At 47.6% G+C, this 19,689-nt stretch overlaps 1 protein-coding gene across 1 annotated transcript in view; it reads right to left on the bottom strand.

The window, feature by feature from the left end:
* The window catches only part of COL4A1 (collagen type IV alpha 1 chain), a 133,668-nt gene that overhangs the window by 63,457 nt on the left and 50,522 nt on the right, over positions 1 to 19,689 (bottom strand). Inside the window, exon 2 of the mRNA XM_032881049.1 lies at positions 12,014 to 12,073. Coding sequence (XP_032736940.1) covers positions 12,014 to 12,073 — 60 coding nt within the window. The remainder of the gene's footprint in view (positions 1 to 12,013; positions 12,074 to 19,689) is intronic.

The raw sequence follows: 19,689 nt of genomic DNA, 5'->3' as shown, positions 1-19,689 counted from the left end.
TCTAACCCCTCGCAGAGATCCCACCCGCGGAGCCCCGCTTGGCCTGGGAACGGCCTTAGGGTCACGCCGCGAGCACGCCTGTCCCTACGCCGCCTCGCCGGCCCCTCACGCAGGCGGAGCCTGTTAGGGCCGCAGCAGCCCCGAAGGCGGGGACCTCCGTGTCGCCGTGCGGCCGCGCACCCAGCAAAGGGCGACGCTTCAGTGACCGCTCGCAGGGGCAGTTGCCGAATCACCGCGTCTCTCCCCGCGCGGGGCTCGCGGCTCCCTGAGGGCGGGAGGCCGCACCGGAGCGCGGCTGCCGGGTGGGCGACCATCGAAGCGGTCTCAGGTCACTTCGTCCTCGACCCCCGCCCCCGAAATCTCCGCCACGAAGGGCGAGCCCCGACGGAGTCGCGAAGGGGAAGCCGAGCCGGGGAGGAAGCCCGGGCCCGAACTCGCGGCCGCGCGGACGTCACCCTCCGGCCCGCCCCGACCCCGTCCTCGGCGCACGCCGGCCAGCGAGTACGGGGCCGCTCAGACGCCGGCGGGGGAACCTGCCCGGGCCCGGCCTGAGCCTCCGGCGCCTCGGCGGACCGGCGCTCCGCACAAACCGCGCCTCGCTCCAGAAAGGCCGGGGGTGGGGCAGCGCCCCCACAGGGCAGGCCGTGCGGCACTCGGGCCCGGAAGTGCTTGCACGCGCAGCGCGTGGAGACCCCGAGTGTGCGTCAGAGGGACGCGCTGACAAACGCGCACCCGACGACAGGACACGCGACGGCCCCCGGGCAGGACGCCGCCATCCTCAGCGGGGCGGGCGCGCGTGCGCACGTGTTTCCGCGGTCACGTGCGTGTGTGCAGCCGCGCATGCGCGCGCATGCGTGCCTGCGCGCACTCGCCTGTGCGTGGACGGAGCGGCGGAACGGCTGACCAGGGAGCGGAGGCGCGCGGCTCGGGAAGGGGGACGCGGCGCGGAAGCCCGCAAGCAACGGGAGAAGAACAGAGACTCCAGGTGGGAGGGAGGTGAAGAGCCAGATTTCCAAAAAGGAACGAAAGAGGTGCCTGGAGCCTGCGCCGCGGGGCTGTGGGATCCCCGAGGCCCTGCCCCGAGCTCAGAGCCCGGAGGCCGCGCTCCCTCTGCGGCTTCGCTCCCGCGCTCGTGGCCCCGGCCGCACGGGGTGCTGGGCGCGCGCGGCCATCCGGTGTCCGTGGGACAAGCTCTGCGCTGCTTCGTGACTCACTCGTACTGCAGGTGGTCCTCGGTCCCCGCCGCACACGACGGCTGCCGGGCCCGGGCATCCAGCGCGCTGCGGGGCCCCCTGTCCGGGACAGGACGGACGCCCCCTCGGGGCCCCCTGAGAAGGCGGGGCCACAGCCTCCCGTTGGGCTCCCAGGGCTCAGCCTGTGCGCCCCATCCTGGGACCGAGACGCCAGACCTCCGGCGCTCCTGCTCCTTCCAGGGGACAGCGTCACCGCGCGCCCTCCTGCCACAGCAGCGGAGCGGGAGGATGTCCGCAGGGACCCGGAGAGGAGGCGCTGTGTCCCCGTGCGGGAGAAGATGCAGCATCCCCCTGCCCCCTGCGTTAGGAAGCAGAGGGTCTGGGAACAAGACTGTCCGGCCCCTTCCACCCTGGTCCATGAAACCCTGACCAGACCAGAGGCAGGAGGTCAGCCCAAGGCCTTGCAGAAAGATACATACTCTGCTTTCTGCCAGATAACTTCGCTTTCATAAAAATAGGTCCTTTAACGATTTGGGTCTTATATGTGGAAGTAAGACTGCAAGGGGTCCGTCATCCATGGAAATTTCCAAACCATCCAATTTTCCACCCCAAAACTAGGGCAAACATGAAAAACAAGGAAACAAAATTGGAGGAGGGGGTCTAACTCGGGAGCCCTGAGCACACTGCCCCGATTTTAGGTGCCTCCTCATGGAATGTTGTTTGCCTTTTCCTGGCCCATAGACCCTAGCTCAGCTCTGGTCCCTACAGGGCTCACTCTCGCAGCACTGTCTCCCTCCGAGCGAATGGCAGTGTCCAGTCTGGGGTTTATGTGTGCCGTTACTCCTTTAATGTTTTCCTGTGCCGTGAGATTGTGAGGGCCATAAGGGCAGGTGTCACACCAGCCCCGCTCCCCACTGCCTAGGGCCATCAGCACACTGCCACACAGAGCAAAAGCCAGTAAGAACCCCAGAATGAAGGGCGGGTGGGGTGGGGTGGGATAGGATGGTAGACATTACTTTTCTGGCTCCGGAACTCCAGTGGATCTTACTATAGATAGACTTTGTTCCTTCACCAATCTTCTAAGGGAAGCCATTTCAAAATCAAGCTGTTAGCTGGACACTAAAAGTCTCAGAATTCACATCAGCTTACAGCATGGATTTCCTACCTAGAATCAGTGAAATCACAGATGACCGTCATGTGCTTTGATGGGACATCCATCAACTTCACAATCACACAAGATGTGTGTAAGGGATTCGTGTCTATCCATTGCCAGAAGCACCTTTCAGCTCTTTGTAGGCTGGTCTGGAAGCACGCGGTCAGCACCCCCTCATGCTAAGGAAGGGGAACCCCTACCGAAGGACCGGAAGCCAGGAATGATTTCATGGTGGAATAGTAGCCACCAGCCAAGAACCACTCATTGTTAGCTCCTCGCACTCCCCTGCAAAGCAATGGGGCAGCCGTTTAACATCTTGGGGCCAGATAAACCTGTCCTTTTATAAAACCGTGTGCTCAAGCGGCGGAGGTGGGCTCAGCCACGGTGGAGACCAGACTGTGTTCAACTGCACCTTTAACGTTTCTGATGGATTTGCCAAAGGGGAAAGAAGACAGAGGGGCACCACTTCCCAGCGCATCTGGTCTGCTCATTACCGCTGACTAATTCTTCCTTTGTGTGATGGCGCATTGTGCTGAGCCACTTAACAAGGATGAGGGTTCTGCAAATATCATTTTTGTGGGTGCAGCTTTCCACGCCCACGCGACATAATTCCTTTGCCTCCTTACATGCCGTCTGGAAACATATTTTCAATGTTCGTGATACTCTACCAACAAACAGGAGGAAAACCCAAATGCACCATTTTCACGTGTCGGGGTTGGGCTTACGGTGTCTTTGATCTTGAATTAAAACACACAGTCGCGTGTTACTCCTTCCAGAAGAAAGCTGTTTCCCGACAAGCAATGTGTTCTCAGGATCCTATTTACCAAAAAAAATTTTTTTTCTCCCCATGCACAGTCAAGACGAGGGCCGTCGGGGCCCCGCACTGGGATGACGGCGTCCACTCACATGAGGTGTGTTAGGCTTTAAAAGTCACAGGACACAATATTCCACTCAGGAAATTTGATTTTCTGCTACTCCTTCTAAACATGGAAACAAGATCAAATCACTATTTTTAAAGCCGCACTAAATGAGTTGTGTTCTAAATATAGCTGAAAAGCAAAAAATGTCAGGTTTTTTATGATAGTAATGGATCACAAGTGTCAGTGTTTCAGAAGCACATGAAAAGGGGCAGATTTGATGGAGTGGAGAGAAAGAGGCAGAGGGACGGAAGTGGGGCAGCACAGCCCATGATACCTCCTACGCGATGGGATGGAGGCATCCCCATGGTGTCCAAAGCTTAAGTGAGACTTCCACGTGGGGCTTGTGGGCAGAGTAAGATAAACCCACTGAACATAGATCTGTTTGTACTGACTTCCCTATGGCATATGGTGACCATTGTAACCCTCGGGTTTAAGTTTTTTAAACATTTAAGGCCAAACAACTATTAAAAAAAAAAAAAGACAAAAGTAGGTGAATGTGGGAACCCATGTTGATTCTCATGAGGATCTGCCAGATGATGAGTCATGTGTAATATGTGGAAATAGGAAATAGGAGACATCTGGAAAAAATCTTGGCATTACAAGACACCAGAAAAAACATGGAAAGGGGAAAGAGGGTGTATTAGCCCACGGGATCCGCCAAGAGGCAGAGAAGGAACGTGCCAGCAGACCCTGCGATGAACACCGGGTGCTCCCAAAGTGATCAAAGTAGGCACTTGGGGTGCCTGATTCCTCCCGTGGCAAAAATAAAGGAAAGTTCTCAAAGGTTCCCCTTGTAAAATCGAGAACAGAGACAGCTGGCTGGGGGAGGGGAGGGGCTCAGGCAACGCCTGCAATTACATGCCATGTCAGGAAAAGCAGCTCACAAAACCCTGCAGGGGGACTTGGAATGCATCAACGGAGAGCTGGGTCCCCTTATATTTTAAGGGATAAGGATTTTGAAAATGGACTATAAAATCACAACACTGACTAGAAATTGGACAGTGTTTCCAGACAGACCTCCCAAGTGAGTGCATCTCATTTTTCCTGCACCAAAAGCATCCAAAAGCTATAAACATGCTTCCTAACAATGGTTCTGTGGTTGTGAAAACATCCTAACGTCACTTTAATTGAGGTCCTGGGAGAGCTGCTGCCCCAGGTGTACCCAGTCCATGGCTCTGGTCTTGCAGACTTCACGTGGGAACTGGGACAACCCCACCAGGCGGGGTCCACCTCTGTCTTTACACCCAGAAGCCCGCCCGCAGCCAGGCCAGCCAGCAATGTCTGTCCCCTTGTCCACGCAACTTTAAAATTCCGCCACTGCCAAACTGACACATACCCACCTAAAGACATTTTCAGTTTCCCCAGTGCTTTTAGCACAATGCCTTCCACTTGACCCTTTCAGCAGCTCGGAAACTGCGGGTCTAAGGCCCCCTTCCTCGTTCTTAGGGGAACGTGGCTGACATGACCTGATAGGACAGACTCAGCTGGGAGATGGCGAAGGTCACGCGAGAATCACGGCTTTGATTCCACAAGACAGTGCTTCCCCAAAGGCTCTCCCCAACCTGACATATGACCGAATGTATCTGGAGTACGGTACATGCTATGCCACGCCTTGAACACTCAGAAGCTTATTTAAGATTCTGAGATGCCCCAGCTTGGAAACCACAAACAACCACTAAACTATAACTCAGTGTTCCCCAGGTTCATTTGTCCTTGGAACGTTCTTCCTTATTCCATCCCAAAGGAAACATCTATTAACATCTCAAGATGCTCCTCAGATCATTGTTTGGGGAAAGGCCAAACTGCACACTGTCGCCTTTTGGAAATGCTCAAAAACACTTATAAAACTAAAGATATCCAATCAGTATCAAAAATACCAGAAGTTATTTCAAATATGCTAAACAAATCTTAATTTTATGAACTAAACTTCAAAATATTAAGAAGTTTAGGTATTAATATTTTGTGGTAAGTAGCACTTTCTTCTGTATTTTGACTATATATTTCAAATTTTACTAGTAGAAAGATGGAGTTTATTTTTAAAGAGACTAGATTTTGAAATTCTCACTAACAGATGGAGTGCAGTGTTTAGCAAATAGATTATCGTTATTATTAATTCATTATGATTAATCCAAATCAGTTTATTTGAAGTTTCAAAGAATTTATACAAAGTATATTTACTTCCATTTGCTTGAAGAAAGCATTAACTCTCTAGGGATAAATATGACACCTTTAGTACTTAGAACAATGATTAATATAATTTAGTTTATGGGGAAAATATTTTCAATACCCTGACAAAAACTAAAAAAATAGTATATAACGTGTATGTGTAATTCTATACTGAGTGAAAACAGAGTTACTAGTTGTTATATAAAGTATAACATACAAAGCACTCTAGTGTTTTTTATTTATAATGAAAGCATGGCTAAAAATACTTCTGTTATTAGCCATGAGTAAATGAAAAGAGTGATGAAATAAATATGTGAATTAATTGAAAACCATTCAATGTTGTCCCCATCTCAAAAAAAAAAATGTAATATTGAAAGAATAGTATGAGCTCTCTGTTGATGGTTGTAGGAGAAAGTGAGACCCTTTGTCGTTAAAGCAATGTCAAACCCTGAGGCCAGCGGGTCAGCAAGGTCTCTGCCAAGAGCAGCTGATGGAAAGTGACCAATGTAAAATGGCACAAAGAATTAGAGGGAAGTCTTGTCTCCTCTCTTGTCTTTAGAAATGATTACCCTTACAGCATTCTTTGCACTTTTTTTCTTATGTCTTGTGCGCTTGAGAGAAAGACCCTAAAAATACTTGTTTGTTATCTCGAAGTGCCTGGCAAAGTAGCGGCTGAGAAGGTCACGCGACGGACTCACGGCCACACAGCAACTCTGAGCAGCCTGTGGAAAGAGAAGATGCCTCTCTCCAGCCATAGAAGAGGCTGAGAAACAAGAAGATGGCCCTAGTCTCTGACCGTGCCCAGAATGCCTAAGAAATGTGGCCATACTCGCCTCCTGGGAAATCAAGGAGGCACGCCCACGACGTAAGAAACAGAGTCACTCCCTCTCGACCAGAGTGATGGATTTCCTACAGGACATAGACTGTGCCGGACTTCCTGAAGGACAGGGTAGAGGCCCCGCGACCCCCCCACCCCTGTGCAGGTGCTCTGGGATCTTCTGATGCTGGCCCGAGAAGCCCACCCCTCAGGGTTTTATTCTGAATGCTGTTGGAATGAAGACCCCCGAACGTGAGCGAATGCAGATTCCTTGGGCTGGGCTTCCCCTGAGCTGCCTCTAGTTGGGAGCGGGGCTCCGACGTGGGCATATGACCTCTGACCTGCTGCCGTGTGTCACAGACAAGGCGGCTCCCTGTGGTTATCTGCTTAACCCCGTGGATGCTCGTCTGCAACAGGAACAGGGAGGTCTGCCCACGGCCCCAAAGGCATAGGTTCCTTTCTTTGCAGTCCCCCAGCAGTCCCTCCCATCACTAAGAGGAAGGCTTTGCTTTCCCGGGCAGGTGGCCAGCAGCACAGCGTCCACCCCATGGATTCAGGTGTAGAGCAACAGGAGCTTGCCCAAGACTTTAGGAAGCTCCGAACGGTGAGTTCATCTCCTTGGGCTCTCCCAGATCTCGCTCTTCTTATCCTGCGTGACGGGATCTGACTAGCGCTTGAATCCTGCTGCTTACCTCACATTGCTTCTACAAGACGTGGCTGCCTCAGTGGCTCTCGATCCTGGTAGATTTTGCTCCCCTCCTCCCCCACCCCCAGGAGACATGTGGCTAAATGTGCAGACGTTCTGCTTGACACAGATGGGGGAGAAGGTGCTCTCAGCATTGGGTAGGAGGCGGCCAGGGGTGCTGCTAGGCACCCCACCAAGCCCAGGAACTCCCCGCCACAAAGAATGAGCCCACCTGAAAGGTCAGAAGTACCAAACGCAGAGAGCCTGGACTAGCTGGTTTCTTCAGCTGGAAAATGGGTATAATAATAACACACATGAAAAATCAGCACCACGCCTGACCCAAGGGAGATGTTCAATACACATCAACTCTCTTCTCTTTCTCACTCTGACACCCCAAAACCAGGATTTCCCTGTCCCACCGAGATCTGTTGTGAATCAGCAGAAGCTAAAATTTAGTGTCAAGATGCAGACCGACGGGTTTGTATGGAGGTCTGCTGTGGGATGGTCACTGACTGTGGCAAACCAGCTGACAGAGCAGCCCGCCATCCAGTGTAAGCCGGGAAAAGAGCATCCCACGTCAAGAGTGACATGAACATCCTCCCAGATTTCCAGGGCCCAAAACAGAGCCACTTCCAGACTGGCCAGACTTCTCCACCCTTCCAAATCAGATAAGGCACACATTCTAGACAAAAACAAATTCCATTTTCAAAGTTCTCTGCTTTGCGAGCGATCTGGGACTGGCCTATCTGACCACCGAGCAGCCCTGCATGGACCCCACATGTGGAGCAGACCGCACACTCAGCATAACGGCAGAGTGAGCTTCCCCCCAACACCGCTGGCAAGGATCGGGGTGCCAGCAAGTTCAAGTACACTGAGGTTATGAGATACCCACGCAGTTCTCGTTATGTAATAGAAATACGGTAATTCTGTCTAACACAGACTGCTCCCAAGACTGTAGCTGGGAATGTCCCTTCCCAGAGTAACTTTGTTAGGGCCTTTTCTAGGATACACTGACTGGCCACGAGAGCCGTTTTCTGGGATTCGTGGGCTGAAATCCTGTGTGCGTCCTTCTGCCCGTGAGTGACAGGTGATCCTACCCTACACCCAAGCAAGTCAGGGGCCATTAGTGGACACCTAGTGCGCCCGCACCCTACTTCGTCCCTCATCTTCCGGGCTCTGGGCCTCCAGGCCACTCCTCTGTCGGGACAACCGTACCATTTGTTCTTTCTACTGTTTCTCCTGCAGTGCCATCATTTGCTCCTAATTAACTTTGTTATTTACTTCAGAGGCAGACCTCTCCCCTCTCTGATTTCACTTGGAGTTCCTTGTTTTGAACGCCGCAGAACAGAATGCTAGCTTTCCACTAGCATGGGCGCCCATGATGAAAATACCTCAAGGACCTCTTACATAAAGTCCATTTTGGCAAAATGTAAATGGCCAATTCCCAAGCATACAGCGGTAACTTTTGGGAACCCGGTGCCTCTCCTACTATGTCACATAGTTGAGAAAATCAGGTTATCGAGCAAAAGAAGAGCTTAACTTTTGGCTATTTCTGCATAAGCAAGCATTCAGAACACTAATCAGTTTAAATAGATAACATCCCCAACAGCGCCAAGGTCCCAGGAAGAACACAAAGTCATTGTGCACAAACCAAATTAATTACCTAAGAGAAAACATCTGAAGATGGGAGCGCCAGCCAGGGAAGTGGGAAAACAAACAATTCAGCCAGGACCTGAAGTCCTGTGAAGGCCTCGGGAGTTCAACTGTTGGACTCCGAGCAAGACCCCCAGGGTTAGATCGATAACTACAGGATCGTAACCCGACCTCGGATCTGCTGCATTAACACTTCCTTCTATCTGGAGAACAGAGGGAGTTCCACTCATGAATCTCCATGGAAAACAGGACTTCGCCAAAAGTGACATGGCAGCTGATCCTGGAGACATTCCAGTGTCCATCGGTGGATTCTAGCAGCCAATCCGTGAAAGGGTCCCTCAAGGAGATGTGGAAAAGACATGTCTCAGAAACCAGGATTTCCACATTTCTGAGGCGGCTGAGCCTCTGTCCCACTTAGGTAACTCCGACTCTTTCTGAGTTATGTGGCTCTGGTTAGCCCACTTTTAAAAAGAGGTCAAAATTCATTTAACTTGTAGACATTGAAGAAGAGCAGAGTAACTCCTGGGAGAACCGCAGACACCCAGCAGGAGCTCGAACGCAGGCCTGGAACCCGAACCACCAGGCTGGGCTTCACTGGTTCACTGTGCTTTGGCACCTGACCAGCAGCGTGCCCAGGCCTCGCTCTGAGAACGGGGGGCAGTGGAGAAGGACCCGTTTCCCTCACTGATGTGCCAGCCGAGAATAAATGTGTCTGTTCTCTGACCTAGGGACAAGAGGGGGCCCTGTGTCTGAAATCCCAGCTCAGCTGTGCTCCACTCTCTCGGGCCATCGTGCTGATTATTTTAACATCAGTTCCAAGACAATTCATGGAAATTTAAAATGTCCTCTTTCCATGGGGTGAAGGACCTCCTCCTTGGTCACCCATGCTGTGTGAACCACGGGACCTGAGATATTTCTGCTCAAGAGGAGAAGACAGCTCATTTCTTGTTGAAAGACATAATACTAAACCATTTGGCTATTCCCCTAGATTTCAAGAGGCCTTCTGAATCCATTTGACAATTACAGTCTTTGAAAACACAAATTCAGAATGGCTTAACCCACAGCTTACAGGTAGTTTATTTTAAATAATTTTTCTTTCAGAGTAATGTCAAAAATCCAAAGTGGGTGGAGACTGGGTGCTGAAAGAGCAGGGTCAGCCTAGAAAGGTTGTGAAGGGCCTGGATCCCGGATGTCTGGTCTGCTTGCTGGGAAATCTTCCGGAGGCTTAGCAAGGGGGAAAGCAGAATTCTACTCCTTCCACCCAATCCCAACAAGAGCACCAGGGCTTTCCAAGGTCAAGGCTCAGGTTGGCTGGTCACAGTGCGAGGGTGGCCTGAGCCTTCATCCCAAGGAAGGAGCACAGCCTAGTGGTGTGTCTTCATCCTCAACACTCCCTAGACCTTCCAGCACCCAAGTGGGAGGCTGGCCCTACAGCACAGTTCCTGGTCAAGAGAAACACAGACCCGGCCTCACCTGAGCATAACAGCCACCACAAGTGTTTCCTCAACGCTCAGTTTGAAAAGAAATGTTTTCGGACCTTCTGCTGGTACAGTTGGGTGTAGATGATGCCCAGGACTGAGATGTGGCCCCGCCTCCTCTAGTGATACTTGAACCAAGGCCCTGACTAGCCATCCTCAAGGCGTGTTAAACTCGGCCAAAAATACCTGGGAAGTCTACCTGCTTACATATTAACGGGTGGATTTGGGGTAAAAATGAAAATGAAGCAGGCTAGAAAGCACACACACGGAACAGGAAGTCTGAAAAACCAGAGCCATGGGGGGATGCCACCACGGTCTGCAGCTGCTGGACAGCGGGGGGTAGAGGGGAGCCCGGAAAGTCATCAGAACGGACCGTGTTGTCTTTGAGAGTGAGTCACACGACCCCTGTCCCCCCGAGCCCTGATGCCTTCAGTTACAAGAAAAACACAGCGGTGTTGACACAGGCCTTCATTTCCCATTTGTTGACACGGGTCCTACTTTTTATAGTTTCAAGAATTTCTGTGTTAGCTCAGTGTGCCAATGTGTATAATTCAAGTTAGACCAAAAGGGGTGGGGGGAGACTGTGGTGTTTCCACACTTGCCTCTACTGTAAAGTCAGTCCTAGGAGTGCTCAGGGGAACTAGCCGGGAAAGCTCGCCAAATAGGAAGACGAACAGAACGTGAAAGTGAATTAGAGCTGACACGGCCAGTAAGGAGAGACGCCAGCGTATTTTCACGTACTGCATTTATTCCGAAACGATCCGGATAATACTGGTGTCACCAACTAGGAGCATATCTTTTTAAAAAAATAATGTTGGTACCTTCTAGCAAGAGGCTAAAACAAAAACAACACACACATTTTCTGCACAGACTTCTCTGAATTTCAAGAGTGAGTCTTGAGACCTGATGGGCCTCCAGCAGGCCATGAGCAAGGGAAGGAGCATCCTGGCCAGGCTGACCCCCTCCACGCCTGCAGAGCAGGGCTCTCCTCTCCCCCCACCTGCCTCAGGGCCCCGCCTGCAACAGCCTGGCCCGACTGGCTACTGGGCTGTGCCCTCTCACTGCCATACCTGGTTTCTGGGGCCTCTCCAGTCAATTTTGGGATCCTGCACTGTCGCTGGGGAAAACCAGGCAGGCACCCGCTCTCACAAAAAAACTAAAATGCACCCATCGATTGCCCTCCAATGAAAATGATTTATCCAGATCCATGGGTCTCAAACGGGAGGGGGCGGGGCACTCGCTTAGAAAAAAAATATTTTAATTTGACATTTGGTGAACAAGAACTATTTACTGTTCTCATAAATAAATCTGGACAAGTGCGTTAAGGATTAAAAATTGGTTAAAATACTAATTTGAGGGGCGCCTCGGTGGCTTAGTGGTTAAAGCCTCTGCCTTCAGCTCGGATCACGATCTCAGGCTCCTGGGATCGAGTCCCACATCGAGCTCTCTGCTCAGCAGGGAGCCTGCTTCCCTCTCTCTCTCTCTGCCTACTTGTGATCTCTCTCTGTCAAATAAATAAATAAAATCTTTAAAAAAAAATACTAATTTGAATAAAGGCCCTCAGGTGCAATAGAAACTTTTCCTTTTTTGAGAAAAATGCTAAGTTTTATTCTGACACATGGATTCCAAGGAATATTATTGGCCCAAAAGATTTTCTGCCAATACACATATCCCTTCTTGAGTCCAAAAAGAAAATAGACCAAATCCCTTTTTCTATATTAATTGCCACTAATCATCAGCATCTTTGGGGAACCACTGTTGAGATTTCCTAGACACCACATTAAGCCTGGTTTTGCCTCTTTATATCACTCTGGGGAAATTACTAAAATAGTATAAGGCTTTAGCACAAATGGCTGATTATTGGGTTAGATTTGATGTTGTTTCTAATGATCTCCATATTAATGACAATTCAGAACGAACTGTTACAACTTAAGCTTTGGCCACTTACCTTCTGTCCCTTCACTCCATGACAGTCACACTTCCCACAGCCAGAGCCAGCACAACCACCCTGGAAGGAAGAAAAAACATCTTTAAATAGAAGAACTCTTGCAAATTGAGGTCACTTTTTGAATTGAAATGATTTTGGCATCTTCATCCATTTATGGGTGATGTCCCACCCTATTATTATGAGCAAGACCTTAAAATATGAGATCGGATTTGCTCTAATGAGGTTATCACATATATGCCCCGTGGCTCCTCTCTCTTGCCCTAACAGATGAAACAGCAAGCCCGGAGGAGAGCAAATCAAAGTATTGCTTGGTCCACAAAGGGAAGGCCATCATTTATACTTTTTGAAATTGCCTCCCTAGAGATGATTCTAATAGGACATCAACCGTATTTGTAAGGCTGTGATTCTGATTTAGGACTTTCAGACCTGAGACCAGGGAAACTGAGGGTCTAGGAGAGCAGAGTCCATGCTTTGTCCCTTGAACTCCCAAGGACACAGAAGCATGCAACAAACATGTGTACAAAGAAGAAATAAATGAAGGAGCTGATGTTAAGCCCAACCTTAAAGAACAGACTTTTCATTCAGTTAAAGCTTGAATGAAAAGAACCCAAGCATGTAATAAAATCTGGAGAAAAGGAACATTCTCCAGAATAGATCACATGTTAGGCCACAAAACCAGCTCCAACAAATTCAAGGTCGAAGTCATACTATGCATCTTTCCTGACCACAATGCCATGCAACTAGAAATCAACCACAAGAGAAAATCTGAAAGAGCACAGATACATGGACGTTAAATAACATGCTACTGAACAATAAATGGGTCAACCAAGAAATCAAAGAAGAAATTAAAAAGTACAAGGAAACAAATGAAAATGAAAACACAATGGCCCAAAATCCCTGGGGTGCACCAAAAGCAGTTCTAAGAGATTAAGAGCAACACATGCCTATCTCAAAAAGCGAGAAAAATCTCAAATAAAAGACCTGGCCTTATACCTAAAGGAGTTAGAAGAAGAAGAAAAAACAAAACCTAAGCCCAGCAGAAGGAAGGAAATAATAAAGATCAGAACAGAACTAAATGATAGAGAAATTAAAATCTAACAGGTCAGATCAATGAAACCAGGAGCTGCTTCTTTGAAAAGATCATTGATAAACCTCTAGCCAGACTCCTTTTAAAAAAAAGAAAGAGAGAGGGAGTCGGAGGACCCAAATAAGCAAAATTACTAATAAAAGAAGAGAAATAACAACCAACACCACAGAAATACAATAAACATAGTATTATGAAAACCTATATGCCAACAAATCAGACAACTTAGAAGAAATGGATAAATTCCTAGAAACATACAACCTACCAAAACTGAAGCAAGAAGAAATAGAAAATTTGAACAGGCCAATTACTAGTAATGAAATCAGTGAAAAAAAAAAAAAAAACAAAACAAAACAAAAACAAAAAAAACCTCCTAACAAACAAATGTCCAGAACCAGATGGTTTCAAAGGCAAATTCTACCAAACGTTTAAAGAGTTAATACCTGTTCTTCTCAAACTATTCCAGTAAATACAAGAGGAAGGAAAATTTCCAAATTCATTCCAATGAGGCCAGCATCACCCTGATACCAAAACCACATAAAGATATCTCAAAAGAAGAGATAACTACAGACCAATATCCATAATGAACATGGATGCAAAAATCTCAACAAAATATCAGCAAACCAAATCCAACAATACATTAAAAAGATCATTCAACACAATCAGTAGCATTTACTCCCATGATGCAAGGGTGGTTCAATACTCGCGAAATCAATCAACATGATACATCACATCAACAAGAGAAAGGATGAAAACCATATGAACATTTCAACAGATGCAGAAAAAGCACTTGACAAAGTACTACATCCATTCATAATAAAAACCCTCGACAAAGTAGGTCTAGAGGGAACATACCCAACATAATAAAGGCCATATATGGAAAACCCACAGCCAACACCATACTCAGTAGGGGAAAACTGAGAGCTTTCCTCCTAAGGTCAGGAACAAGACAAGGATGTCCACTCTCACCACTTTTTTTTTTTTTTAAGATTTTATTTATTTATTTGACAGACAGAGATCACAAGTAGGCAGAGAGGCAGACAGAGAGAGAGGAGGAAGCAGGCTCCCCGCTAAGCAGAGAGCCCGATGCGGGGCTCGATCCCAGGACCCTGAGATCATGACCTGAGCTGAAGGCAGAGGCTTAACCCACTGAGCCACCCAGGCGCCCCCACTCTCACCACTTTTATTCAACATAGTACTGGAAGCCCTAGCCACAGCAATCAGACAATATTGAGAAATAAAAGACATCCAGATTGGTAAAGAAGAAATAGAACTGTCACTACTTGCAGATGACATTATACTATATATAGAAAACCCTAAAGCCTTCACCAAAAAAACTGCTAGAACTGATAAATGAATTCAGTGAAGTCTCAGGATACAAAATCAAGGTACAAAAATCTGCTGAATTCCTATATACTAATAATGAAGCAGCAGAAAGGGAAATTAAGAAAATAATCCCATTTACAATTATACCAAAAACAATAAAATATCTACAAATAAACTTAACCAGAGGTGAAAGACCCATTCTCTGAAAACTATAAAACACTGATGAAATAGGAAAGAAAAAAACCCACTGATGTAAGAAATTCAAGATGATACAAGAAATGGAAAGACATCCCATGCCCATGCACTGGAAGAACAAATATTGTTACAATACCCATACTACCCAAAGCAATCTATACATTCAGTGCAATCCTTATCATAATACCAATAGCATTTTTCACAGAACTAGAACAAACAATCCTAAAATTTATATGGAACCACAAAAGACCTTAAATAACCAAAGCAATCTTGAAAAAGAAAAACAGACTGGAGGTATCACAGTTCCAGACTTCTAGTTATATTATGAAACAGTAGTAATCAAAACAGTATGGTATTGGCATAGAAACAGACACATAGATCAATGGCATAGAATAGAAAGCCCAGAAATAAACCCACAATTACATGGTCAATTAAACTTTGACAAAGGAGGGATGAATATACAATGGAAAAAGACAGTCTCTTCAACAAATGGTGTTGGGAAGCCACATGCAAAAGAATGAAACTGAACCACACTTTCTTAAACCATACACAAAAATAACTCAAAATGGATTAAAGACCTAAATGTGAGACCTGAAACCATAAAAATCCTAGAAGTCAGCACAGGCAGTAACTTCTCTGATATTGGCTGTAGCAATATCTTTCTAGCTCTCTCTCCTGAAGCAGGGGAAATACAAGCAAAAATAAACTGTTGGGACAGTTGCACAGTGAAGGAAACAATCAACAAAACTAAAGGGCAACATACTGAATGGGGGAAGGTATTTGCAAATGACATATCCAATAAAGGCTTAGTATACAAAATATATAAAGAACTGATTCAACTCAGCACCCAAAAAATAAATGACCCAACTAAAAAAATGGGCAGAAGATATGAACAGACATTTCTCCGAAGAAGACATCCAGACGGCCAACGGACAGATGGAAGGATGCTCAGCGCCATTCATCATCAGGGAAATGCACACCAAAACCATAATGAGGTGCCACCTCTCCTGTCAGAATGGCTAAAATCAAAACAGAAGAAACAACAAGTGTTGGGAGAATGTTGAGAAAAAGGAGCCCTCATGTGCCCTGTTGGTGGGAATGAAGACTGGTGCAGCCCTTTTGGAATGCAGTATGGAGGGTCCTCAAAAAGTTAAAACTCGAACTACCCTATGATCCACCAACTCCACTTCTGGGTATTTATCCAAAAAATACAAAAACAGTCATTCAAAGGGACACGTGCACCCCAATGTTTACAGCAGCCTTATTTACAATAGCCAAACTATGGAGACAGCCCAAGTGTCCATCAATAGATGAAGGGATAGAGAAGATCCAAGATACACATACCACGGAATCGTACTCCGCCATAAGAAAGAATGACATCTTGCCATTTGCAGTAATGAGGCTGGAGTTAGTACAATGTTAAGTGAAACAGGTCAGTCAGAGAAATCCAAATACCATATGATTCCACTGCATTTAAGAAACAAATGAGCAAAAGGAAGAGAGAGAGAGAAAGAGAAACCAAGAATCAGACTCTTAACTATAGAGAGCGCACTGACAGTTACAAGAGGGGAGGTGGGTGTGGCATGGGGATTAAGCACTCATCATGATGAAAAAAATAAAATATAAAGTAGCATCCTGTTAAAATAATAAGTAAATAAATAAATAGCTGGGGAGGAAGGGAACTAATGTGTTCCAAAGTCCACCAGGTGCTACAAACAACCACCTCTCGTGTTGTCTGACCAGCTAACAGCCATACTGAGGTACGTGCTACCATGCCCATTTCACAGATGTGAAATCTGACTTTGGAGGTTCAATATAACACACTAAGATAAGGTTGACGCCAACTTCCATAATGTAAAACTGCCAGCACATTAAAAGATCAAAGTAGGATGGTGCCCACGTACAGTTACAATTTTCTTAGACCCAAATTTTACACGAAGACAGACACAGTGGTCGTAGACAGAATATAAGGGGGCGTGACAAGGAGTAAGTGAGTGAATGAGCTTTATTAGAGGCCGTGTATCTGGTGTGAGATGAAATGTGTATTTAAATTCCACTTCAAGTGATCATAGTTTCTCAAACATAAGACAACACTATGAATGGTACAGTCATCACGTGCAGTCTATTTTTTTTAACAATATCTTCAAGACTTAGCCTCGCTGCCATGGAGATCTTCTGCGGAAAACAACAGCATCTGGAGATATTTACTCCATAAAGTGAAAATCTGAACAAGTGCCTCCAAGACAGTGAGCTGTTATTAATTTTATATTTTGGAAATGGGGACAGTTGACAACAGTCCAAACAGAGATGATGGGTCTGTTTCTTTCCCTCGCTCCCACTGGGGGCAACTTCAGCAAGCCATCTCTTAATCTCCTAACTACATCAAGCCGTGTGCCCAGTTTTGCTTCACCATCTGGGTTTTGGTGACCACTGGGTGTTTTCCCAAGAGGGGAGGTCAAAGTCTTAAGCCTGTGCTCCAGAAGGTTCATCCAAAATGCCCAAAGCCAAGTACTCAGTGACCCAAGAACCATGCCCCAACCATCACCATCTCCGGCCTCATCCCCCACCGAGGGCTGGCTGCGCCCCACCTGGGGTCCTGCAAGGGTGGGTGATATGCCTCTATTACAACACCCGTCCAGTGCTTCACACAGCCTTTACTTGGAGGCACCCCTCCCAGGGACCCTGAGAGCACTTGGGGCCGGCCCAGAGTCCCACCACACTTGATACGGACCATATTTCATCTGACAGAGTGGAGGCTGGAAGAGCTGCACTGGGAAATAAAGCAGGGCACTCAAGAAACAAGGATTCGTATCAACCGTGAAGACATACGGGAGCTCCAGGGTGGTTCAAGCATTAGTCAACAGACGTCTTAGAATAGTGGAAACAGCGATGGCTCCCCGGCCGCTGGTGGCCATTCAAGTGTACAGAATGATCCAGCCACACCGGGAGGGCAGCTCCCAGCAGAGGACTGCCTTACCTCCGTTACCAGTCCAGATAGGAGACTGCGGCCAACTACGGGCCTGGCCAGGGAAGTGGGGGGCTCCTGGAGCTGCTGGGTGGGCCCCCAGACCAGGAAAACCTGGCGGGCGAGGCATCCCAGTCCCTGGGACTCCGGGTCAGGCCACCCCTTGGCCCAGCCCTACAGCTCTCCTCCTGCTCCTGAGCCAGGCTCAGGAACACGCCTCTGCTCTTTAAACTCTGCTAAACCCCATCCCACTCCTACAGATGCCAGAAGGAAAAATCAACCAGGCTAAGACTCATTTATCTGGTAGGAAAGAAACGTCCACCTACCACCCAGGCTCAGCTGGCCAGAACCCAAGAACAGCCTGAAGCAGGACGGGCTCGTCTACTTTACAGGTCAGTAAGGTTTCTTCTAAACTCCAGGGCAGGCCGAGAATCACATAACTGAAGCTCAAAATGGCTATTTGGTGATTCTGGGTTTTCTCTTTGAAATGCTGATTAAAATCTCAAAAGCTTATCTCCATTCAATTTGAGGGAAGTTATAAACATGAATTTCCTGGAGCCGTTCCCTTAAGCTCTCAGCAAATGCTTTCATTGCAAGGGACACCAGATAAGAGGTGACAGGGCCAGGGCTGTGGATGTTGGGGTCAAGTTGCTTCTTGTGCCTTTGCGACAGAAGCCCACCGCACATGTGTGTGTAACAAATGGCCAGTTTTATCTTGGGCAAGGCTGCAGATCGCGGCCAACTTTGGGAGCAATCTGGGATGACAAATCAAGGACTAGAGGCTTTATTACAGGCTCTGTCACAGAAATAAAAGATCCTCACCCTGCCCCCAGAGTGCTTATATGCCCCCACCAGCTTATATTGTATATCAAGCAAAATTTTTTTTTAAAAATCCCAAGCAAAAGACATTCATGGCTCCTTATCTGCTTTATTCTTGTAGGAAATTTTATTACCAATTCTGGCCCAATAAGACAATTCCAAAGAATTGATCATTCTAATAATATCTAAATTATGGTCTGCTTTTCAGAACTAAGGGCATTTTTAGACCATGATTTTTGTTTCACATTCTGGGTGGCCTAGCATTTTACGTAAATGGTCCTATTGGGAAAAAAACAAAACTCATTTTTAGACTAACAAAAATCATAAGATGCATGTTTACTTTGCTAAATAATATCTATTTTGCTTTCTTTAGAAGTTCTTATTTATTTAAGTAATCTCTACACCCAACGTGAGGCTTAAACTCACGAACCCGGGATCAAGAGTCAAACGCTCCTCTGACTAAGCAGGCCAGGGGCCCCTGAATCTCTTCGCAATCTCTCTACCCTGGTCCTTAGCATTGCTGTCCTGTCATGGCCCGTACAGGCATTCGAGTTGTGATTCAAGGGGCACCGCTGAAAAGAACCCCAGTGGAGCTCGAAGGCTCCCTTTCCACCGGGTGTCATGCACGTCTCTGAAAGCGCTAATTCACTTGATTCACGTAAGGAGCCTTAAGTGATGCACATCTCAACTCTCCACCATGAACTGCTAAGTTTAAACGGACCCACGAACGACACGTGACTCAGACTCAAAATGTCACCGGTGACCTTACATGGTAAAGACATCACAGTGTCACAATTTCCCGAGAAATTGCATTCTGCCTCTGGACCTCTCAGTGAAAGAAAAAGAGGAGCAGGGTCGTCAAACTCCGGTGGTTCCCTACTGTCCATACATCTGAGGCAGCTCAGGAGGGCTGCTCATTCTTCCCAGCATCTGGAACATTCTGGGCCCCATCAACCAGCTCTGATCCAACTGTTCCAGATTCTAGAACAGAAGAATTTGTACATTCTGTGAAGGACTCATCCTGCTTCCTGCCTTTCCCCTCCCTGGAGGACTCCAAGAACCTAAAGCCGAGCCTGAGCATTCCTCCCGAGCCACAAGGTCGCGGCCCAGGAAGCTGGTCACAGAGATGTCCTCCACATGAAACGGGGCATGTAGCTGAAGACCCCAAAGGTCAGAAAGTTGTGAATCTTGGTCTCTCTTGTAGAAGTGGGCTATCCATGGCCAACACTAGCGGGGTCCCCAGACCGTGGGGAGAAGAGAACCCCAGACAGCTCTCAGCGGGAGAAC

Source organism: Lontra canadensis, unplaced genomic scaffold, assembly GCF_010015895.1.
Source record: "Lontra canadensis isolate GAN:19392208 unplaced genomic scaffold, GSC_riverotter_1.0 scaffold73, whole genome shotgun sequence".
Taxonomy (NCBI): Eukaryota; Metazoa; Chordata; class Mammalia; order Carnivora; family Mustelidae; genus Lontra; species Lontra canadensis.
This window is presented reverse-complemented; position numbering and strand designations above follow the sequence as displayed.